At 53.6% G+C, this 16,995-nt stretch overlaps 1 protein-coding gene across 10 annotated transcripts in view; it reads right to left on the bottom strand.

Annotated features, from left to right (window-relative positions):
* NCOR2 (nuclear receptor corepressor 2) overlaps positions 1-16,995 on the bottom strand; it is a 243,644-nt gene that overhangs the window by 130,504 nt on the left and 96,145 nt on the right. For all 10 annotated transcript variants that reach the window (XR_013226418.1, XM_077309342.1, XM_077309348.1 and 7 more), the window contains exons 5-6: positions 11,812-11,991; positions 8,128-8,241 (exon numbers count right to left, since the gene is read on the bottom strand). Coding sequence is in view for 9 of the 10 variants with exons in the window: in XM_077309342.1 (XP_077165457.1) it covers positions 8,128-8,241; positions 11,812-11,991 (294 nt within the window). In the remaining variant the exon portion in view is untranslated. The remainder of the gene's footprint in view (positions 1-8,127; positions 8,242-11,811; positions 11,992-16,995) is intronic.

Consider the following 16,995-nt stretch of genomic DNA (forward strand, 5'->3'; position numbering starts at 1 on the left):
GTGCCAAAGGATGGACCACACTACTCGGAAGAGGCACGAGTTGATTATGGAAGCATTATAAAGATCTTAAAAAGCAGTTTGTGGGCCGACGAACCCACCACTCTCCGGGAGTGAATCCATTTTAAATGAGGCCGTGGAAACAACTTGCGTGAGGTGGGTGGGTGGGGGGAACGATGTGTCAAAGCAAGTAATCTCATGTGCTGGAATCCGCACGCCTTTGCAGCCTGAGCCTGTAACTCTTCTGCCGTCTCAAGAGGGCTGAGATTTGCTTCAAAAAATTTAAGTGCTTTCAAATTGTTTCATCGTGTAAAAAGAGCTTCAGTCACCTTACTCCCCGGGGGGAAGATTTCTGGAACACAAATTCCCTGGAAACTAGCATTATCCCTTCTCATCCAGCCGCTGTAGCGAACAGACTGTTGAACTGGACATCGGGGAGTCCTGGGTTCTAACCCCTCCCTAGGCACATAAAGCCACTTCGGTGGCCTTGGGAAGCTCACATCTATGGGCATTAAAGTCTTGCAATGTGGCATTTGCTGGCAGGGGCTCATGGGAATTGTAGTCCATGGACATCTGGAGGACCACAGGTTCACTACCCCTGTTCTAAGGCACAGTCTAAGGCACAGACAGAGACAAGGCAGGGTCAGTAACTAACAGGCACCTTGCTTCCACACATCCACTTCCTCCCACGCTAAGCCCCTGCCAGCCACCTCAGTCCTGCTCCTGCAAGCACTCATCCTCATTGCTTACATGGAGCAGGGTCTGTGCTGCCAGCTGAGCACTGCATTTCCTGTCTTGCAGTCCCCTCCTTATCTTCCTTCCACGCTGTCCCCGAGGGTCAGATGACTAGGGAGGTGAACTGGCAGCTAGATGACTCTCTCTTGCCAACTCAGGGCTGACAGGCCATGGTGCTGGCGCTTGGCTGCGACTCTCCATTTCCCTTCTCCTGTAGCGTCCCTGTCACAGGCCGTGGCTCTGGGCCAGGTCTGCTGACTGATTTTATCTCAGGGGTCCTCTGCATTGCTTTGCTCCGCTGGAGCTGACTGGCCCATGACACCTGCATTCAGAGTCAACACAGTGACTCCCTGGCTCAGTGGCACCCACTTCTTTCCGAGGGGAACAATCAATAATCAGATATTCTCCGGCAGCTGCGCCAAGACAGTTTCTCTCCTGAATTATCGTTTCTCTGTCTGTTCTTTGCTTTGTCCGCTGGGTGCCTGCATACTGCTGGCTCGGTAGATTTTATTGACTGCGGTTTTATTTGCAGGCATTTGTACGGTTGCTAGATTTTAAAATATTGTTCTGAGGTCAGCTTGAGCTGTATCACTTATTTCTTGCTGTCCAAGTTTTGCTTTTTAAAAGCGGGAAACAAGATGGGTCCTTTGGGCATTCCTATATTGACAGAAAGGCAGGATATGGTGGCAGCAGGAAGTGTCGTCAAGTTGCAGGTCACTTATGTCATGCCCAGAGGAGTTTTCAAGTCCCTTGGTGGTCTCCCATCCAAGTACTACGCAGGCTGACGCTCCTTAGCTTCTGGAATCTGACAAGATCAGCTAGCCTGGACCCTCCGGGTCAAAACAAGGTAGGATATAACCGACAGGCAAGTTAGCAAGATCGACAAAACTAGCACCATTTTAAGACTGCACAGTTTCAGCTTACAGGCGAACTTCAACTTGGGCTAGTATGCAGAAGGTTACTGTGCAGAGTAGGATGTGGGAAGGTGGGTAAGGGAGCAAAATGTGTAGCAAGAAGTCTGGGGACGCAGCTGAGTAAGCGGAACTGTCAACGTAGGGAGACAAGGGGAACTGCAAAGCTTACAGAAAGCTGTCAATCAGCTACATGAGGGCCAAAGGTGTTTACACAAAAATGGGCTTATATGGATACAAAGGGAATGCTTCGGTAATAATCAAGACACCTGCACATGTCCAAAAGTTGTCCATCACGTTGTAAAAGAGGAATTCTCGGATCGTTGCCACAGAGATCCCTTTGACTGCCATAAAGTTCTCCCTACACGTGGAATCCTTCATTGGACGTTGGCAGACCAGGCAAACCAGCCCACTCGGATAACAGAAATTTCCTCCAATAAATCAAAACATGAAAGGGGGAGAAATTAAAAAGCAGCATATAAATTCTCTAAATCGGGGATTCCCAACTCCTGTGGGTCCGGGGGAGCTCTAGAGGGGGTCTGTGGCCATTGCTCTCTTGCCTTAATGCAGTGGTCCCCAACCTTTCTGAGGTTGGGGACCGGCAGGGCATCGGGGCCGTGCCCACTCATCGGGCCGCACCCACGCAACGGGCCGCGCCCGTGCATCGGGCTGTGCCCACACGGGCGCGGCCGGCCCTGATTCCCTCTCCCCGCCCTCCCGCAGTAAGAAGCTTCCCAGGCCGCAAGCTTGCGGCCTGGGAAGTTTTTTACTGCGGGGGGGGGGGGCGGGGAGAGGGAGCTGCGGCCCGGCGCCATGGCCTTCACGGCCCGATACCGGGCCGCGGCCCGCAGGTTGGGGACCACTGCCTTAATGGACTCAGCCACAAGATAGGGAACTGGTTGCTCCCATTACACTCCCCGCCCCCCAGCATGAGTTCTCTTGTGGCTTCTGTGCCTGGGAGGGGAAGACCCTGCATGCCTACCACCCCCTTAAACCGCTTCCTGTCTCTCCTCTCTCAGTTCTCCTCGAGCCTGGTGTCACTTCCAGTGAAGTGGCCCTTCTGGGGGGTTGTGCCACCCGAGCGCCCAAGGGCTACTTCCAGGGCCCCTTGAAGCCAGAAAAATTATTTCAGGGGCTCTTGCATGGTCAAGCCTGCTCTAAATAAACAGGAACTTGGCCAGGGAGGGGAGGAGTAAATCTTAGTGGCCTGGTATTTGAAATTCACAACTCTGCCCTGGAAACTTGGGGGGGAAACACACATACACACCCCAGACATCTCCGTCCCTCGTTTCTCAACATCACTTCCAATCCGGCACAGCAAAAAAAGGTTTCTAAAGGGGGAGGAGGGGGAGGAGACACCAGGACATCAAAACCCGAGAACCTCTTGAAGGCGGCGTGAGCTTCCTCCCAGGATTACAAGCGACTTGGTCCCCAGAGTCACTCGAGCGCTCCAGGGCTTGTCAGAAAGGTTAGCCTCTTGCGAGCCGGGCGGGAAGGATGAGGAAGCGAGAGTTATTTTCGGAAAGCAGAAGGGAGGGGAGGTGTTTTTCCTGGAATTCTTCCAGCCCCCGTTCCACAGAGGCAGCCACTGAGCTGTGCTCTGAAGCTTTATTTATAGCACCTCTCCTTCGGGCTCCACCAGGCCTCTGAGCATAAGGATATCCATTCTGGTTAAGACTCGGTCTTAACAGAGGCAGGGAAACCTCTGGGGGGAGGGAGGAGAAGGCATGGGGGTAGCCCCCCCCCCCGAAGGTAGTGCCTGCCACCTTTGCTAATCGAAGCACAGCTGGCTGAGTAGGAAGAATGAAGCGCATGAAGCCCGGCTCCCCACAGGGGAGGGCATCTGATGAATCACTGTGCCCCGAAGCATTGACCGCCACACTTCTGGAAGCTTTCTGGTCTGAACTCGAAACCGCACGGCAAGGGGAGGGGAGGGGGGGCTTCGGTCCGAATGCCACATTACAGTTTGTGCCGCAAGGATTGACAGCCTCCAGGCGGGAGGATACGGGCAAGCGGTAAAAAAACAAACACATGGCTCAGTAAATCCTGGGTGTTTCAGAAGGATAAATAGATTTCAACCGGAAGCCAGCACTAAGTCCAGCTAGAAGGAAAGATTCTCATCTTTGGTATCTTGAATAATAATCCAACACATCCAAGACTAGTCATCCAGACAGCTAGTTTCGTGGTTGGACTTCCTCAGTTGTATCGTAATTGCCTGGGACCAATACATTCGGGCAGAGCTCAAAGCCTCTTGGGTAACAGATCTCCAAACACGCAGAGGTCAAACATGAGGGGGTGCAGCATCCATGCTCTCTGGATACACCGGGCCACGCCTGGTGCAATGGAAGAGAAGCATGCCAGTGTTGTGACCTTGGGTGGCCCACACTGCAGGGCTGTCTGCCTTCTCCAGCTTGAGCCACCAGCCTCAGCATCCCAGGGTTTGCCAAAGCTTCTCTGCAGGTCTAGAAATGAGAGAAGCACTCAGGGCTCCAGCCAGGCTGAAAAACTGCGGCAAGGGTCTTTAGCCGACATGCCAACGCACTCTGACTGGGCAGATGCACTCGGAAACGCAGGGAATAAAGCGGCAACCTTGGAAGCAGGACCCTCCCGAGGCACACGTGCCAGCTGGCACAGCCGTCTTGGCGGACCATAAGTCGGAATCCCAGCCGTTCACGTCCAGGCCGAGGGGAAAAGCAGCAGCAACAGCTCGGAACAGACGGCTTCATTCCAGCACAGAGGTGGTGCGGCTTGAGGCAGGGAGGGCGATGAGTCCCTTTCTTTCTCCCTGCAGCCTCCTGTCCAAAAGGAGAGCTGCTCGCAGCACCTGATGGGAAACCCTTTGCCCCCAGAGACGAGACTGCCTGCTCTGACAGAAAGCAAAAGGCAGGGAGACGCAAGGCCTGCAAGCAAGCAAGCAAGCAAGCAGACAAATAAATAAATCCAGGCTAACATCCAAAATGTGACGGAGGCTCAGGGGCTGAGCATCTGCTCTGCACGCGGAAGTCCCCGAGTTCAATCCCCAGCATCTCTGGTTACACGCCCCGGCAGCTGGCACCGAGAAAGTCCCTTCTGTCCCTGAGAGCTGCTGCCGGTCAGAGCGGACAAGTTTGGGCAGAATAAACTTGGATTAGCAGAGACGTGTATTCAACAGGTCTGAGGGCCATTACAGTCCTTCGCATTCTGCCTACGGGGTGGGGATGGGGGACCAGGCAGCCAGACACAGAAAGGAAGAGAAAAAGCCCAGCATCACCCCTGGTACAGCTGGGGCAGACCAAGCAAAACCCGGCTCCCCGGTTCAGTCTAGAAGTCAGTAGCCAACATGTGACTGGCTTTGTTTTGCAAATGACTAACTGAGAAGCTGGGAAATTGGTCATGGGGGAGAGCTCTGAGCCCTGCAGCTGGGCCAAGAGCAATGGCATGGCTGGTTTCTCTTCCTCTCCAGTGCGCAGAATATCAAAATGTTTGCTTTCAGTGGGCTTCTGAGAATGAAGATATTCTGGCAAGCCCAACAGGAATCCGGAGAAGAAAAACAAAGACTGATCTCTCTCTAAGTTCTCTTTCCCTTCTTCAATTTGAAACCATTACACTGCAGAGACACCTATTTCAGGGGAGGGATGCGGTCGTTAAGAAAGTGCCCTCCGCCCATGTCACAGTTCTCTCAAAGCTCTCCTTGGGCCACTCACAGTTCTCTAAGGGCTCTCTCAACCCCACCTACCTCATTTATTTATTTTTTAAAATTAGATTTGTATACCTCCCTTCTATATGGCTCGGGGCGCTTTTATTAGTTTGTTCAATTAGTAGACCGTCCCTCCAAGCGAGCAGACTTGGGGCAGTTCACAATATACAACTCACTGACCCTGAATTAAAACCATAAAATCGGGAGTTATGAAAACAACACATAGGACCAGTAAGTAGTTGTTAATACAGATTGAGGCAGACCTTCTCAATCAGGGTTTTGCGAAACCCCTGGGGTTTCCTGAATGGGTGGGAGTTTTTATATATAATTAATTTATTTAAAAATGGTTTCATTTATCTGGTGATGTGACTATATATGGTCAGGTTGACCCACCCAGCCCCCCAAAATGGCCACTGTTGGGCCTGGAGGGGGCGGGAAGGGGAGGGGCCCCAGGTGGGCGTGTCCACATCTCTGCTTCCCAACCATATTCGGCACAATCGCGCCCTTCAGGGGGTTTCCAAAGCCTGAAGAATGTTTCAGGGGCTTCTAAATGTTAAACAAATTGAGAAAGGCTGGGTGTGGTGGCGGCACAGCAAGGGGTCAGCATGCAGACTGATGCGTGTCTGTAAGATTTGTGCTGCAGGTGATGCTTCTTGTGCCGAGGGTAATATGAGATTATTGCAGTCTTGGGCACCGATCCACTCCTTGACCGATCTGTTCCTCCTACGCTGACCGTTGTCTGGGCAAAAGCCAGACTTCCGATCTGCCCCTTCCGTCCTCTTCCGAAAGCCCTGTTTTTATCTCCAAAATGGATTTAAAATGTACACTGCAGCAACTATATATATATATATTTTTTTTAAAGCACACTTGAGACCTACAAGGGGCCGGGGAAGAACCGCATAGAGTTTCAATTTTTCAGCAGAAGGCCACATGTGTATTTATAGACAGCCGGCGATGCCCTTTCGGAGATACAAATGCTGAGACAGAAAGCAAATTAAAATTTAATCTTATTGATTTCTGCAGACACGGTCCCCAGAGCCAGAGACATCGCTGCCTCCCCTCCTCCGGCTGAGAGCATCACGGCGGGTATTTTCCCCCCAAAGCACCAGACAGTCCTGCACCAAAGGGACGCCGGCAGCTTCTCTACCGCTGGCTCCCCCCCCTCCCTCCATTCCTCCTCCACCGGAGACCAAAAGGGAGGGGGGCTTGATGGATGGGAGCCTTACAACTGCACACCTCAACCACTTCTTTCAAGAGTCTCGTCTTTTCTCGATCGAGCCGAGGCTCAGGGAGGGAGAAGCTGCAACAGCTGTCCTCGCGTGAACTCTCCCACTCCGCCAACAGAGAGACTGGGAGGGGGGGGGAGGAGGGAAACGATGAGGTCAGCTCTCGAAAAAGGAAGCCGCCCGCTCGGCTCAGATCTGAGAAGCGCGGCAGTCGCTGGGGACAGATGGAAAAACAGCCAGTCTCCAAAGAGACGTCGTCTCCCCCCGTCAATTTTGCAATCCGCAGTGATAGAATTTGATGCGGGTGAGCGGATGGGAGGAGGGAAAGAGAGCAAAAATTAGCTGGTGCTGGCAGGAAGAGAAGGTAGAATAGTTGTGGAACCCACACCTCTCACTTCAGGTCCTCAGAGGCATCTGATCTGGAGAGCAGGGTTTGGTTCCCCTCTCTTCCACGTGCAGCCAGCTGGGTGAAATTGGGCCAGTCACAGATCTATTAGAGCTCTTCGGGCAGAACGGTTCTCTCAGAGCTCTCTTGGCCGAACCAGGGTGTTCGTTGTGGGGAGAGGAAGGGTAGGTGATTGTAAGCTGCTTTGAGACACATGAGGCCTGCTGGGGGACCTTAGGCCACGCACAGTTCTCTCAGAGGTCTCTCAGACACACCGGCCCCACAGGGTGTCTGTTGTGGGGAGAAGAAGGGAAGCCGATTGCAAGCCACTTTTGAGAGACATGAGGCCTGCTGGGAGACCTTGGGCCAGTCCCAGTTCTCTCGGAGTTCTCTCAGCCCCACCTACCTCAGGAGGAAGGGAAGGCATTCACAACCCTCTTTGAGAGACATGACCTCATCCAAATCATTCAGTTCTCGTGAATGATTTGGATGAAGGAACAGAAGGGGTGCTTATTAAATATGCAGATGATACTAAACTGGGAGGGGTAGCAAACAGCAGAAGGCAGAATCAGGATACAGGATGATCCTGACAGGCTAGAAAGCCGGGCTAAATTGAAGAAAATGAATTTTAATAGCGAAAAATGTAAAGGTCTGCATTTAGATAGGAAAAATCAAATGTATCACTATAGGATGGGTGAGACTTGTCTCGGAAGAAGTCCTGCAGAGTGCAGGGCGTGGGACTAGATGACCGTGAGGTCCCTTCCAACTCTATGATTCTTCTAATACATGTGAAAATGAACTAGGAGGGAAAGATACAGAGGAAAGAAGAAGTAGAAGGATTTTAGTATAGAAATTCCAACTAACAGTCTTAATCTAGCTTCTATAAAAAAAAAAAAAAGGTGAAGAGCTAATGCTCACACAACCGCACTCCCTGCAGGCAGGAGAAAAACTGAAGATGAGGGCGGTTCTACCAGGGAGACAGGAAGAGGAAGTAAATTTAAGGCCCGCCTCCCTAGCACCAGCGGTGAGAACCACCCATCAAGGATGGAGTCCTAGAACCAGGGGAGAAAGGATCTGGGGGTCTTAGTCGACCCTACAGTGAACATGAGTCTCTCTTGTGCTCTATCAACCTCCCCACTCGCCCAACCAGGAGAGACGCACAGTGGTACGGGCCACTCAAGGGCAATGCGGACTCACCCGGTTCTCGTCATAGATGATCTGGACCAAGCTGCGGTGCTTCGACTCGATGGGGGGCGGAGAGAGGGGTTTCTCCGGCTCCAGGGGCTTGGCGGCTTCCTCCTCCAGCTGTTGCTGCGTTCAAAAAACCAGAAAGGGAGAAGCCTCAGCGAATGCAGGACTCCGCGTCAAACCTTCACGCTACTTGAGCAAACGGCTGCAGGCCCCCGGTTTCCGTCCCCCCCCCCCACCGAGACTTACAGGATCTCAGCAGTACACAAGCCACCAAAACTGGTACCGCTGCCCTGATGTCTTAGCAGTCAAGAAGCCTGCCAACGGGAAAGCCTAAATCAGCTTTGTTTAACCTTTTGGCCATGGAGGAACCTCTGAAATATTTTTCAGGCTTCGGGGGACCCCGGAAGTGGTGACACGCCCTTCCCGAGAAGGGGGCGCGGAAGGAAGATGCGGGGGTCTGCAAGTTGATCGATCGTCTACAGTTTCCATTGTGGAGAAAGAGACGAGGTCGGTAGACCAGCAGAAGTGAACGATGGCGCTCCAGATGTCAACAGACTACAGTGACCATGAGCCCCAGGGGCTCATGGTCACTGTAGTCCATGGGCATCTGGAGTGTCGTAATCTGGCTACCCCTGATCTAGGAGCTTCCTAGCCTTTGGGGGCAATGAAACCCACAGCCCCATTTCGCTCCCCAAACCTGTTTGCCGGCTCATTTCTCCCCAAGCGCCAACTACGGAACCGTCTCCCTCAGAAAGTGACAACTCCTGACGTTGTCGGCGCATCTGGCCAGCCTACAGCCCCGGCTGGGATTTGCAGCAAACACGAACCTCAAACCCCACCCCCCAAAAGCCATAGTTCATCGTGGCCTTGTTTTAAATGCCTCCAATGACAGCAGAAACCAAAGCCGAGGAGCCCGACGACCTTTAGAAACCAGAATGAGGCTTGGCAGTTAGCGAAGACGGCTTCTTCCGCTCCCTAGCAAAAGCCCCACGTGCGAGTCCACCCTCTCCAGAAGCCTCCACCTGCAGGGGGCCCCTTCAAATAACTGGCTCTTGGAGCGTTTTTTTGGTTTCTTCGGACAGGGGGACGCCATTAGGCAATTTCTGGAGACCTTTCTCAAGAGACGTCCAAGGAGGTCTGCCCCCCTTGGCTGACTCTCCGCTGCCACCCTGGGCTGCTTAGCTGGTCTCCCATCCAAATGCTAACCAGGGCCGACCCTGCTTAGCTTCCGAGACCTGACCAGAGTGAGCACCCCTGGGCCATTCGGGACAGAGCAGAAGGTATGCAGAGGCGGATTTGCTGTCACCCGCCTTTGTGTCGTGACCCTTGGCGGATCCTAACTAGCCCCAACCTTGCTTAGCTTACAAGATCTCAAGCGACCAGGCTTCAGCTGGCCGATCCCATGGCAGGCATTAGAAGACATACTCCTCCTCCAGAGGAAGCCAGCTGGGTGACCTTGGGCTAGTCACAGATCTCACAGAGCTGTTCTGGCAAAGCAGTTCTCTTAGAGCTCTCTCAGCTCCACTTACCCCACAGAGTGCCTGGGAAAGGGAAAGGTGTTTGTAAGCTGCTCTGAAACTCCTTTGGCTAGTGGAAAACAGGGGATAAAAAAACAGTTCTCCTTCTCTGCAAGCCAGCATATGGTGGAGGTGTTAACAGCAGCAAACTCTAACCTGGAGAACAGGGTTTGATTCCCCGTCCCTCCTCCACATGCAGCCAGCTGGGTGACCTGGGGCCAGTCCCAGTTCTCTCAGAGCTCCGTCACCCCCCACCCACCTCTCACTGGGCACGAGTTGTGGGGAGAGGAGGGCAGGCAATTGTAAGCCGCATTGAGTACTCCTTCGGGTACTAAAGAGCAGGGTCGAAAAATCCAGCTCTTCTTCTAAAAGGCAGTGAAGAAACCTCGGACGACACGGAATCGCGTCTGTGGGGTAGCCTGGGACCCCCACGGGACCCTTGTGACACTGCCCAGAGGGAGACGCGGCGGAACCGGAGGGGTGGGGAAAGGGGCAAAACCGAGGCCAGACGGACTGCCCCCGCCCCACCCGGCAGAGCACGGAGCAAGATCCCAGAGCAAGGAGCAGCTCCTCTCCCTCCCCCCCAACCCCCACATCGTGGCCTGTGGCAGATTCTGGCCCCTCTTCGCCGTTTTGCTCTTTCCTTGCCATCTTTGGAAGTCCCAAGGCCGGCTCTGCCTCAGCGGACTCGGCCTACAAATGTGTTTCATTATTTCTTGGAGGGTTCCCAAAGAAAGGGAGGCAGCGAGCGCGGGCTGGCGACGAGGCTCCCGAACACCACGTCTCTTCCATGCTGCAGCGGCAAAAAGGCCAAGGTTTGTTTTGGGTTTATTGATCGCTCGGAGCCCAGGGAACCAGAGAGGACCGGACTGTTCTTGGACACGAGCTCCTCGAGGCACTTGGTACCTTTCCTCTCACAATCAACCCGTCCGCTGCATCAGGCTGTGCAGGGAAAGCATCGGCCAAGGGAGGAGACAGGGAGCGCTGGGCTTCGAGGGGCCGATTCGGTCCGTACAAAGCCCACTGGCACACATTGGGACTGTCAACGGATGGGCACCCAGCATACCGGGCAAGGGACTAATTCCCAGGACGCGCAGGGCTCCCAATTGGATTGAAACCTCTGTACACGCAGGGTGTTTAGGGTCCCCACCCACTACCATGTTCCAGACCAGAAAGTACCCCATCAGGAAAAAGCAACACGGTGCCTACCAGTGGGGCAAATCAGTGTGTCCCTGCAGCCATTTCAAGATGAGGAGGCAGCCCTGGGCTGGAAAAGAGGTGGGGTGGGTTTAAGTTGCTTTTTCTAATGCTCCACCATTCCAAACCAAAACCGGGTGCCTGCAAACTGTTCCTTCATCAAAAGAGCCCTGCCCGCACATGGGCCTACTGAACTGCGCTCAGAAGGACGGGGAATGCGACCAATGACAGGAAATCAGGGCAGAACTGGATGTCCCTGAATACGCTTGGCTGCTGTGTCTTCTTCTTTTCTCCCCAGCAGTATAAGAAAGAAGAAGAGCTTGGGGGGGGGGGGGGGGAGTTGTACCATGCTTTTTACTGCTTCCAATCGCCTTATCCTCCATCTCCCTTCAACAGACACCCTGGGCGGTAGGTGGGGCTGAGAGAGCTCTGAGAGAACTGCTTTGTGAGAAGCTCCAACAGGACCGTGACTAGCCTAGCTGGCTGCATGTGGAGGAGGAATGGGGAATTACACCCAGTTCTCTGGATTAGAGATCATCTCTGTGTTACTGCCACCCCCCCCACCCCATGCCGTTCCAGATGTTGCAGCCGCTCTGCTGCGCCTGGTGCTGCAGCTGATCCTCAAACCTCCCCTCTTTTCACAGCCTAAGGCCCTTGAATGCCTGAGTGATGGACAGCAACAGAAACCAGGTGCCTGGAATTAATTAAACTCGCTCTGCTTCCGGGGGCAGCAGGAGCAGGAGTGAACCACCCTCGGACTCTTGTGAACTATCAGGCATCTGTTCCCTTCCCAGAATTAACCCAATAAACCAATTTTGGGGGGGAGGGCTACCACTGTATTCACAACCACTAGGCGGGCCTGCCCTGCGAGGCCAATGTCCCATCCCAAGCAGAAAGTCCCATGTTGGAACCGAACCTGGTTCAAGGTGCGGCTGCAGCCCGAACTGCTCAAAGGAGGCCACCAGGAATCATTTACCTGTTTCTTTTTCAGCTTGGATATCTGCTGCTCAACCATGGTGATTTCACGATCCACCCGGTCCATGTTTTGGATCAGCTCCTCCTTGGACAGCCGGGACGGCAAGAGATCCAGCTCAGAGTCAGGGTGGGCAGGGCTGACGGGAGACACCGGTTCCAGTTTCCCGGTGATCCCTCGATCCTGCAAAGAGAGGAAGGGGAGGAAAGGGGGAGACCAAGGCAGAGATGAGAGGGGGTCCTTGTCTCTTCCCTTTCAGGGAGGGCTGCGGCTTAGTGGAGAGCTTGGCTTGCAGGTCCTGCCCTGGAATCTCTGGTTGCAGTAAACCAGAGGTGGCCAAACTGTGCCTCTCCAGACGTCCACGGACTGCTATTACCATGAGCCCCTGCCAATGTGATGCCAGCAGGGGCTCATGGTAATTGTAGTCCGTGGAGATCTGGAGAGCCACAGTTTGGCCACCCTAAGAGTAGACAATATATTTACAAACACACACACACGAGAGATACAGACCTGCCTCTCTTAAAAGCGCAAGTATCCTTTCAAACTGAATACAATTTTGTACTCAGCCACTTGAGGGGGGAGGGGGGGAACAGCCGAAATATTGTACAACCAGGCAGCAAATAAACCCCCCTAATTGGGCTAACTTTAAAAAAATGACTCGCCAAGCACCCTCCAATGTAAAAATGCCTTACGGGACCCACAGAAGTCCCACTGCGAAGGGGCACCAGGTATGTTTTCTGCCAATCTCTTCCAAAAGAAACAGAAAACTCAGGGATACGCGGAAGGCACAACCCAACGGTCAGAGTGCTGGACTACGCCCTGGGAGCCGTGGGTTCGAATCCCCTCTCTGTCACTAACATGGCCGCTTTGGGGCCACCGTTCTTTTAGATACGCTTCCCTCGTGGGGGTTCTTGTTTTCGGCTCAAGGGGAGAAGCGGGAGAATGAAGCGGTCACCCCACTTGGAGTCCCGTCCCCCCACATACGGGGAAGGCAGGGCGTGAAAATCTGAAGAAACAGATGGGCCACAAACCTGAACGGAGGGCATGGCTAGAAGGGGTCGGAGCTGCCACGTCAGCCAGATGTGGTTCACACGCAGCCAGACCGTTCTTCAGCGACATCTCCCGTCCCTAATCCTTAAACTCCCCCCCTTGGACCCACCGGGACTCAGCGATAGGGACCGGCGGTCCGGTTGGGTGCCAGGCCCAGCCTCCTGCCGTCTCGCCTCCCAACCCCCACATTCTCAAGGGCACCGTTGGAAAACTGTGGCCCTCAACATTCCAGGAGCGCTGATGCGGCGGCCAAGGCCCTTCGGCCCCATTACGGTTTCTGCCCCAAGGGCCCTTCTGCCCGCCTTCTGGAGAGGGCCCCTCACCCTAAACCGCTGGAGCTCCCTCGGTACGTCACGCGAGCGACCCCGAAGCACGGAGAGGCCCACGGCCACGTTGGCGGCCTGGGAGGAGGGCGCGAGGCGGCCGTGGATTGGTGGTGCCAACTGACATTCCGCCTCCCCAACCACCGGCCAGGAAATCCCCTCCCCGTCGTTTTTGGTGCCTCCGTCTCTCTGGACGATCCAGATGGGGGGGCTGTGTGAGCCTGTCGGGAGGAGCAGGAAAGAGCCAGAGTCCAGCTGCACCTTCAAGGCTAAGCAAATTGGGGGCAGGAGAGAAGCTAAAGCCAGTCAACTATTCAGGTGTTTTTTGAGGTGGGCAGCAGGTGACCCCCTCCGTCTCCTCAGTGGTCTTCGTCGGGTCGGGTGGACTCCTGCCCACCTCAGTCAAAACTTTTTTCAGACTGGATTCTTGGGTCAATAGCTCTCGATTGGGAAAGCTGGAAATTTGGGGTGGTGGAGCTTATGGACTTTGGGGAAGGGAGGGGCCTCAGGAGACCACCCTCTAAAGAAGCCATGTTCTCTGTGGGGAACTGAGCCCAGGCATCTGGAGATTGCATCTCCAGGCTAAAGAGATCAGTACCCCTGGAGAAAGTGGCTACCTTGGAGGGGGGACTAGGGATGCCAGCCTCCAGGTGGGACCTGGAATTACAGCTCATCTCCAGGCTAAAGAGATCAGTTCCCCTGGAGAAAGTGGCTACCTTGGAGGGGGGATTAGGGATGCCAGCCTCCAGGTGGGACCTGGAATTAGAGCTCATCTCTAGGCTAAAGAAAGTGGCTGCTTTGGAGGGAGGAGTCCATACACCACTGAGGCCCTGCCCTGCCCCAAATCCCACCCCCACCCAGCTCCACCCCCAAGGTCCCCAGAAATTTCCCAACCCAGAGCTGGCAACCCACCTATCTCTTGTTACGCATATAAAACAGAAGAGTGGAGATCAACGTAAGATGATTTGGTGTCCCTTCTATTGAGGCACAAAGCAGCGTTTAAACGAAGCAAAGAAATAAAAGTCTATTTCCCTGCGAGGCCACATCCCCAGAGCTGCCCAGTCGGCTCGCACAGTCAAAAGCCATAATGCAACGACACATTTTTACGGAAGGCAATTGGTGCCTCCCCTCCTTTTGACGCGGGAAGTGCCACCCCTGAAACCAGCCCCCGGTGCAACAGAACAGAAACGTGTCTGCCAGATGGGAAGCAAACAATGACTTCATTATATTCCAAATACCGCTTTGCCTTTAATTGCGCCCTCGCCCCATGATTGGTGTTTATTCCTGGTTAACAGTAACCGTACCTCCGCGTTTTAGGATTACTCATATAATTATGTGATTTGTAACGTGACAAGCAAGGAAGCGGCACTTTGGTAAAGCCGTTAACGGCGGCGGTAGAGAACCACCGAAAACGAGAGAGCAAGAAGACAGAGGTTAGCTAGAGCAGGGGTAGTCAACCTGTGGTCCTCCAGATGTCCATGTAGAAACCGCTGCTCGTAACCATTATACTACGCTTGCTCTCCATTGTTCCTAATCGCCCAGAATCTCTCTCTTATACACACACACACACACACACAGAGCCCTATTTCACCCCCAAATCTGACATGGGAGCATCTGGATCTCCCGCTACGATGACCCCCAAAGGTCCACAGGGCTGCAGCCCCCCTTGGAGCTGCTTCTGCCTCTTCGCCAGCTGCCGCCACCCACAGGAAAGGCCAAAGGGGGAGGCTGAGGCATCTATTTTTAGCCTCTGAAGGAGCCGGCTGGCTCGGCGCGCTTCAGCTTTTGCAGGTCTGACTTCCTCTCCTCACACCTCTGAGGCTGGCAGCTTCCTTGGAGTGAAGGGGGTGGGGAGGTGCGCGCATCTGCTGCCATGCCTGGCGTCCTCTCATGCGGAGATGACACATCACCCACGAACGCTGGACGCACTGGAACTTCACACACTGAGAGCGGGAGAAGCACTGCGGTTGCAGGAGGAGGGCAAAGAACATGGGGAAAGGGGCCCCGGGCCCAGCAGAGAGAGCTCTAGTGCCGTATTCACACGGTCCGTCCGGCTCATCCTCCCCTCGAGAGCGCCCCTCTCTTCCTCTCCCGCTGCAGCAAAGGCCGTGAGGCTCTCCACGAAGCCTGTTTTTTACTACAACACTCGGTTCACGTTAGCAAAGCCGACGGTTCCATTTCTTGCATCCTTAGGTTTGTATCCTCCTTCCTAGTATTTTTTTAAGAGTGCAAAGAAAAGCCCGAAGTGGCTTACGGCCTATTAAAAACAGGGTACAAAATAGGCCGTTGAAAAGCCGACCCGCCTAGAAAGCGGCATGAAACAGACGGTCGGGAAAAATCGGAAGACTCTCAAGCAATAACACCCTCCGCCAAGGCCTTACTAAACAGTTTTGCGTTATTAGTTTTTCGAGTGGGAGATGTAAGAGGCTCACAGAAGCATCCTTGGGGAAGGAGTTGCATAGACACAACCAAGGCTCCAGGGAAGCCTTGGGATGCTCCAGCTGCCACCACCTTCCTCTCCTCCATTTTATCCTGTGAGGGAGGGTAGGCTAAGACTGTGTGACTGGCTTGAGCTTTCGGGGCACAACCGGGTTTCGAACCCGGGTCCCCTACTCCAATCCTCTTGGCCACCAGACCATGCTGGCACCCGCTGTTCCCTGTCATCAGCCATTCCCTGCAAAGCGTGAGCCATCCCTCGTGTTTTCTGTACATCAATAAACCAGCATTATTTCTGCCTACGCCATAGATAAAAACTGCAGGACAAGCACGGGAAGCACCAAAGATTCCGCAGCAGCAAAAAAAGCAAGGAACTGGACAAAAACCAGGAATTAAACGGGGGGGGGGAGCATTCTTCCCAATACCACCATCCTGTGCCTTTTCTTTTATTCTTCCTGCCAAGTGATCTCTTTTCCCTCCCAATCTCTCAACTTTGCACCCCATACTTAACGTGACCATCTGAACACATGCAGGCATCACAACTTAGTTTTTCGGGGAGGGGTTAACCCCTGAATGCCCCTCCCTCCAACATATATGTTTTATATTTGTCTATATATCTCAGGAGGAACATCAACCTAGTTTCCCCCTCCTCCCCTTTGTAAAATGCTTTCAATCCGTACTGGGGGTGGGGGGGGATGGACCATCTTGGAAACAGAAGAAAGGTACCGTTGGCAGGAAGTTCTCTTAAGTCAAGGCTGACCAGCGGCAAACCCATCGACTGATTTTGCACCGCGAAAGCAATTCTTAAATGTTTGTTTCTGCATCATGTACGGCAGGGGGGACATTATGATGTCCATGAGGATGTAGAACAGGGGTAGTCAAACTGCGGCCCTCCAGATGTCCATGGACTACAATTCCCAGGAGCCCCCTGCCAGCAAATGCTGGCAGGGGGCTCCTGGGAATTGTAGTCCATGGACATCTGGAGGGCTGCAGTTTGACTACCCCTGTCTGGCTATTGCTGCTCTTTGGCGCCACCACTGACGATGACCAGAAAGTGCTCTTGCAAGTAGCCCAAGGGGAGAATATTTGCCCCTATCACGTTCCGGATTCTGGAAAGGCTCTTTAGATAGGATATATCCAAGTTAAAAAACGAAGCAACACCGGCCAAGGTGGTTCCTATATTCAAACCCAAATAAAAGAAGAAGAGTTGGTTCGCTGGCAGGGGCTCCTGGGAATTGTAGTCCATGGACATCTGGAGAGCCGCAGTTTGACTACCCCTGATGTAGAAGAACATGCAGGCTGCAACTGTTCTACATCCTGGCCAATTAACACAGCTATCGTACGGACTCATGCAAACACCTTAACAGGGAAAGCAGAT

The sequence above is a fragment of the Paroedura picta genome, chromosome 13 (genome assembly GCF_049243985.1).
Source record: "Paroedura picta isolate Pp20150507F chromosome 13, Ppicta_v3.0, whole genome shotgun sequence".
In the NCBI taxonomy this organism is placed as follows: domain Eukaryota; kingdom Metazoa; phylum Chordata; class Lepidosauria; order Squamata; family Gekkonidae; genus Paroedura; species Paroedura picta.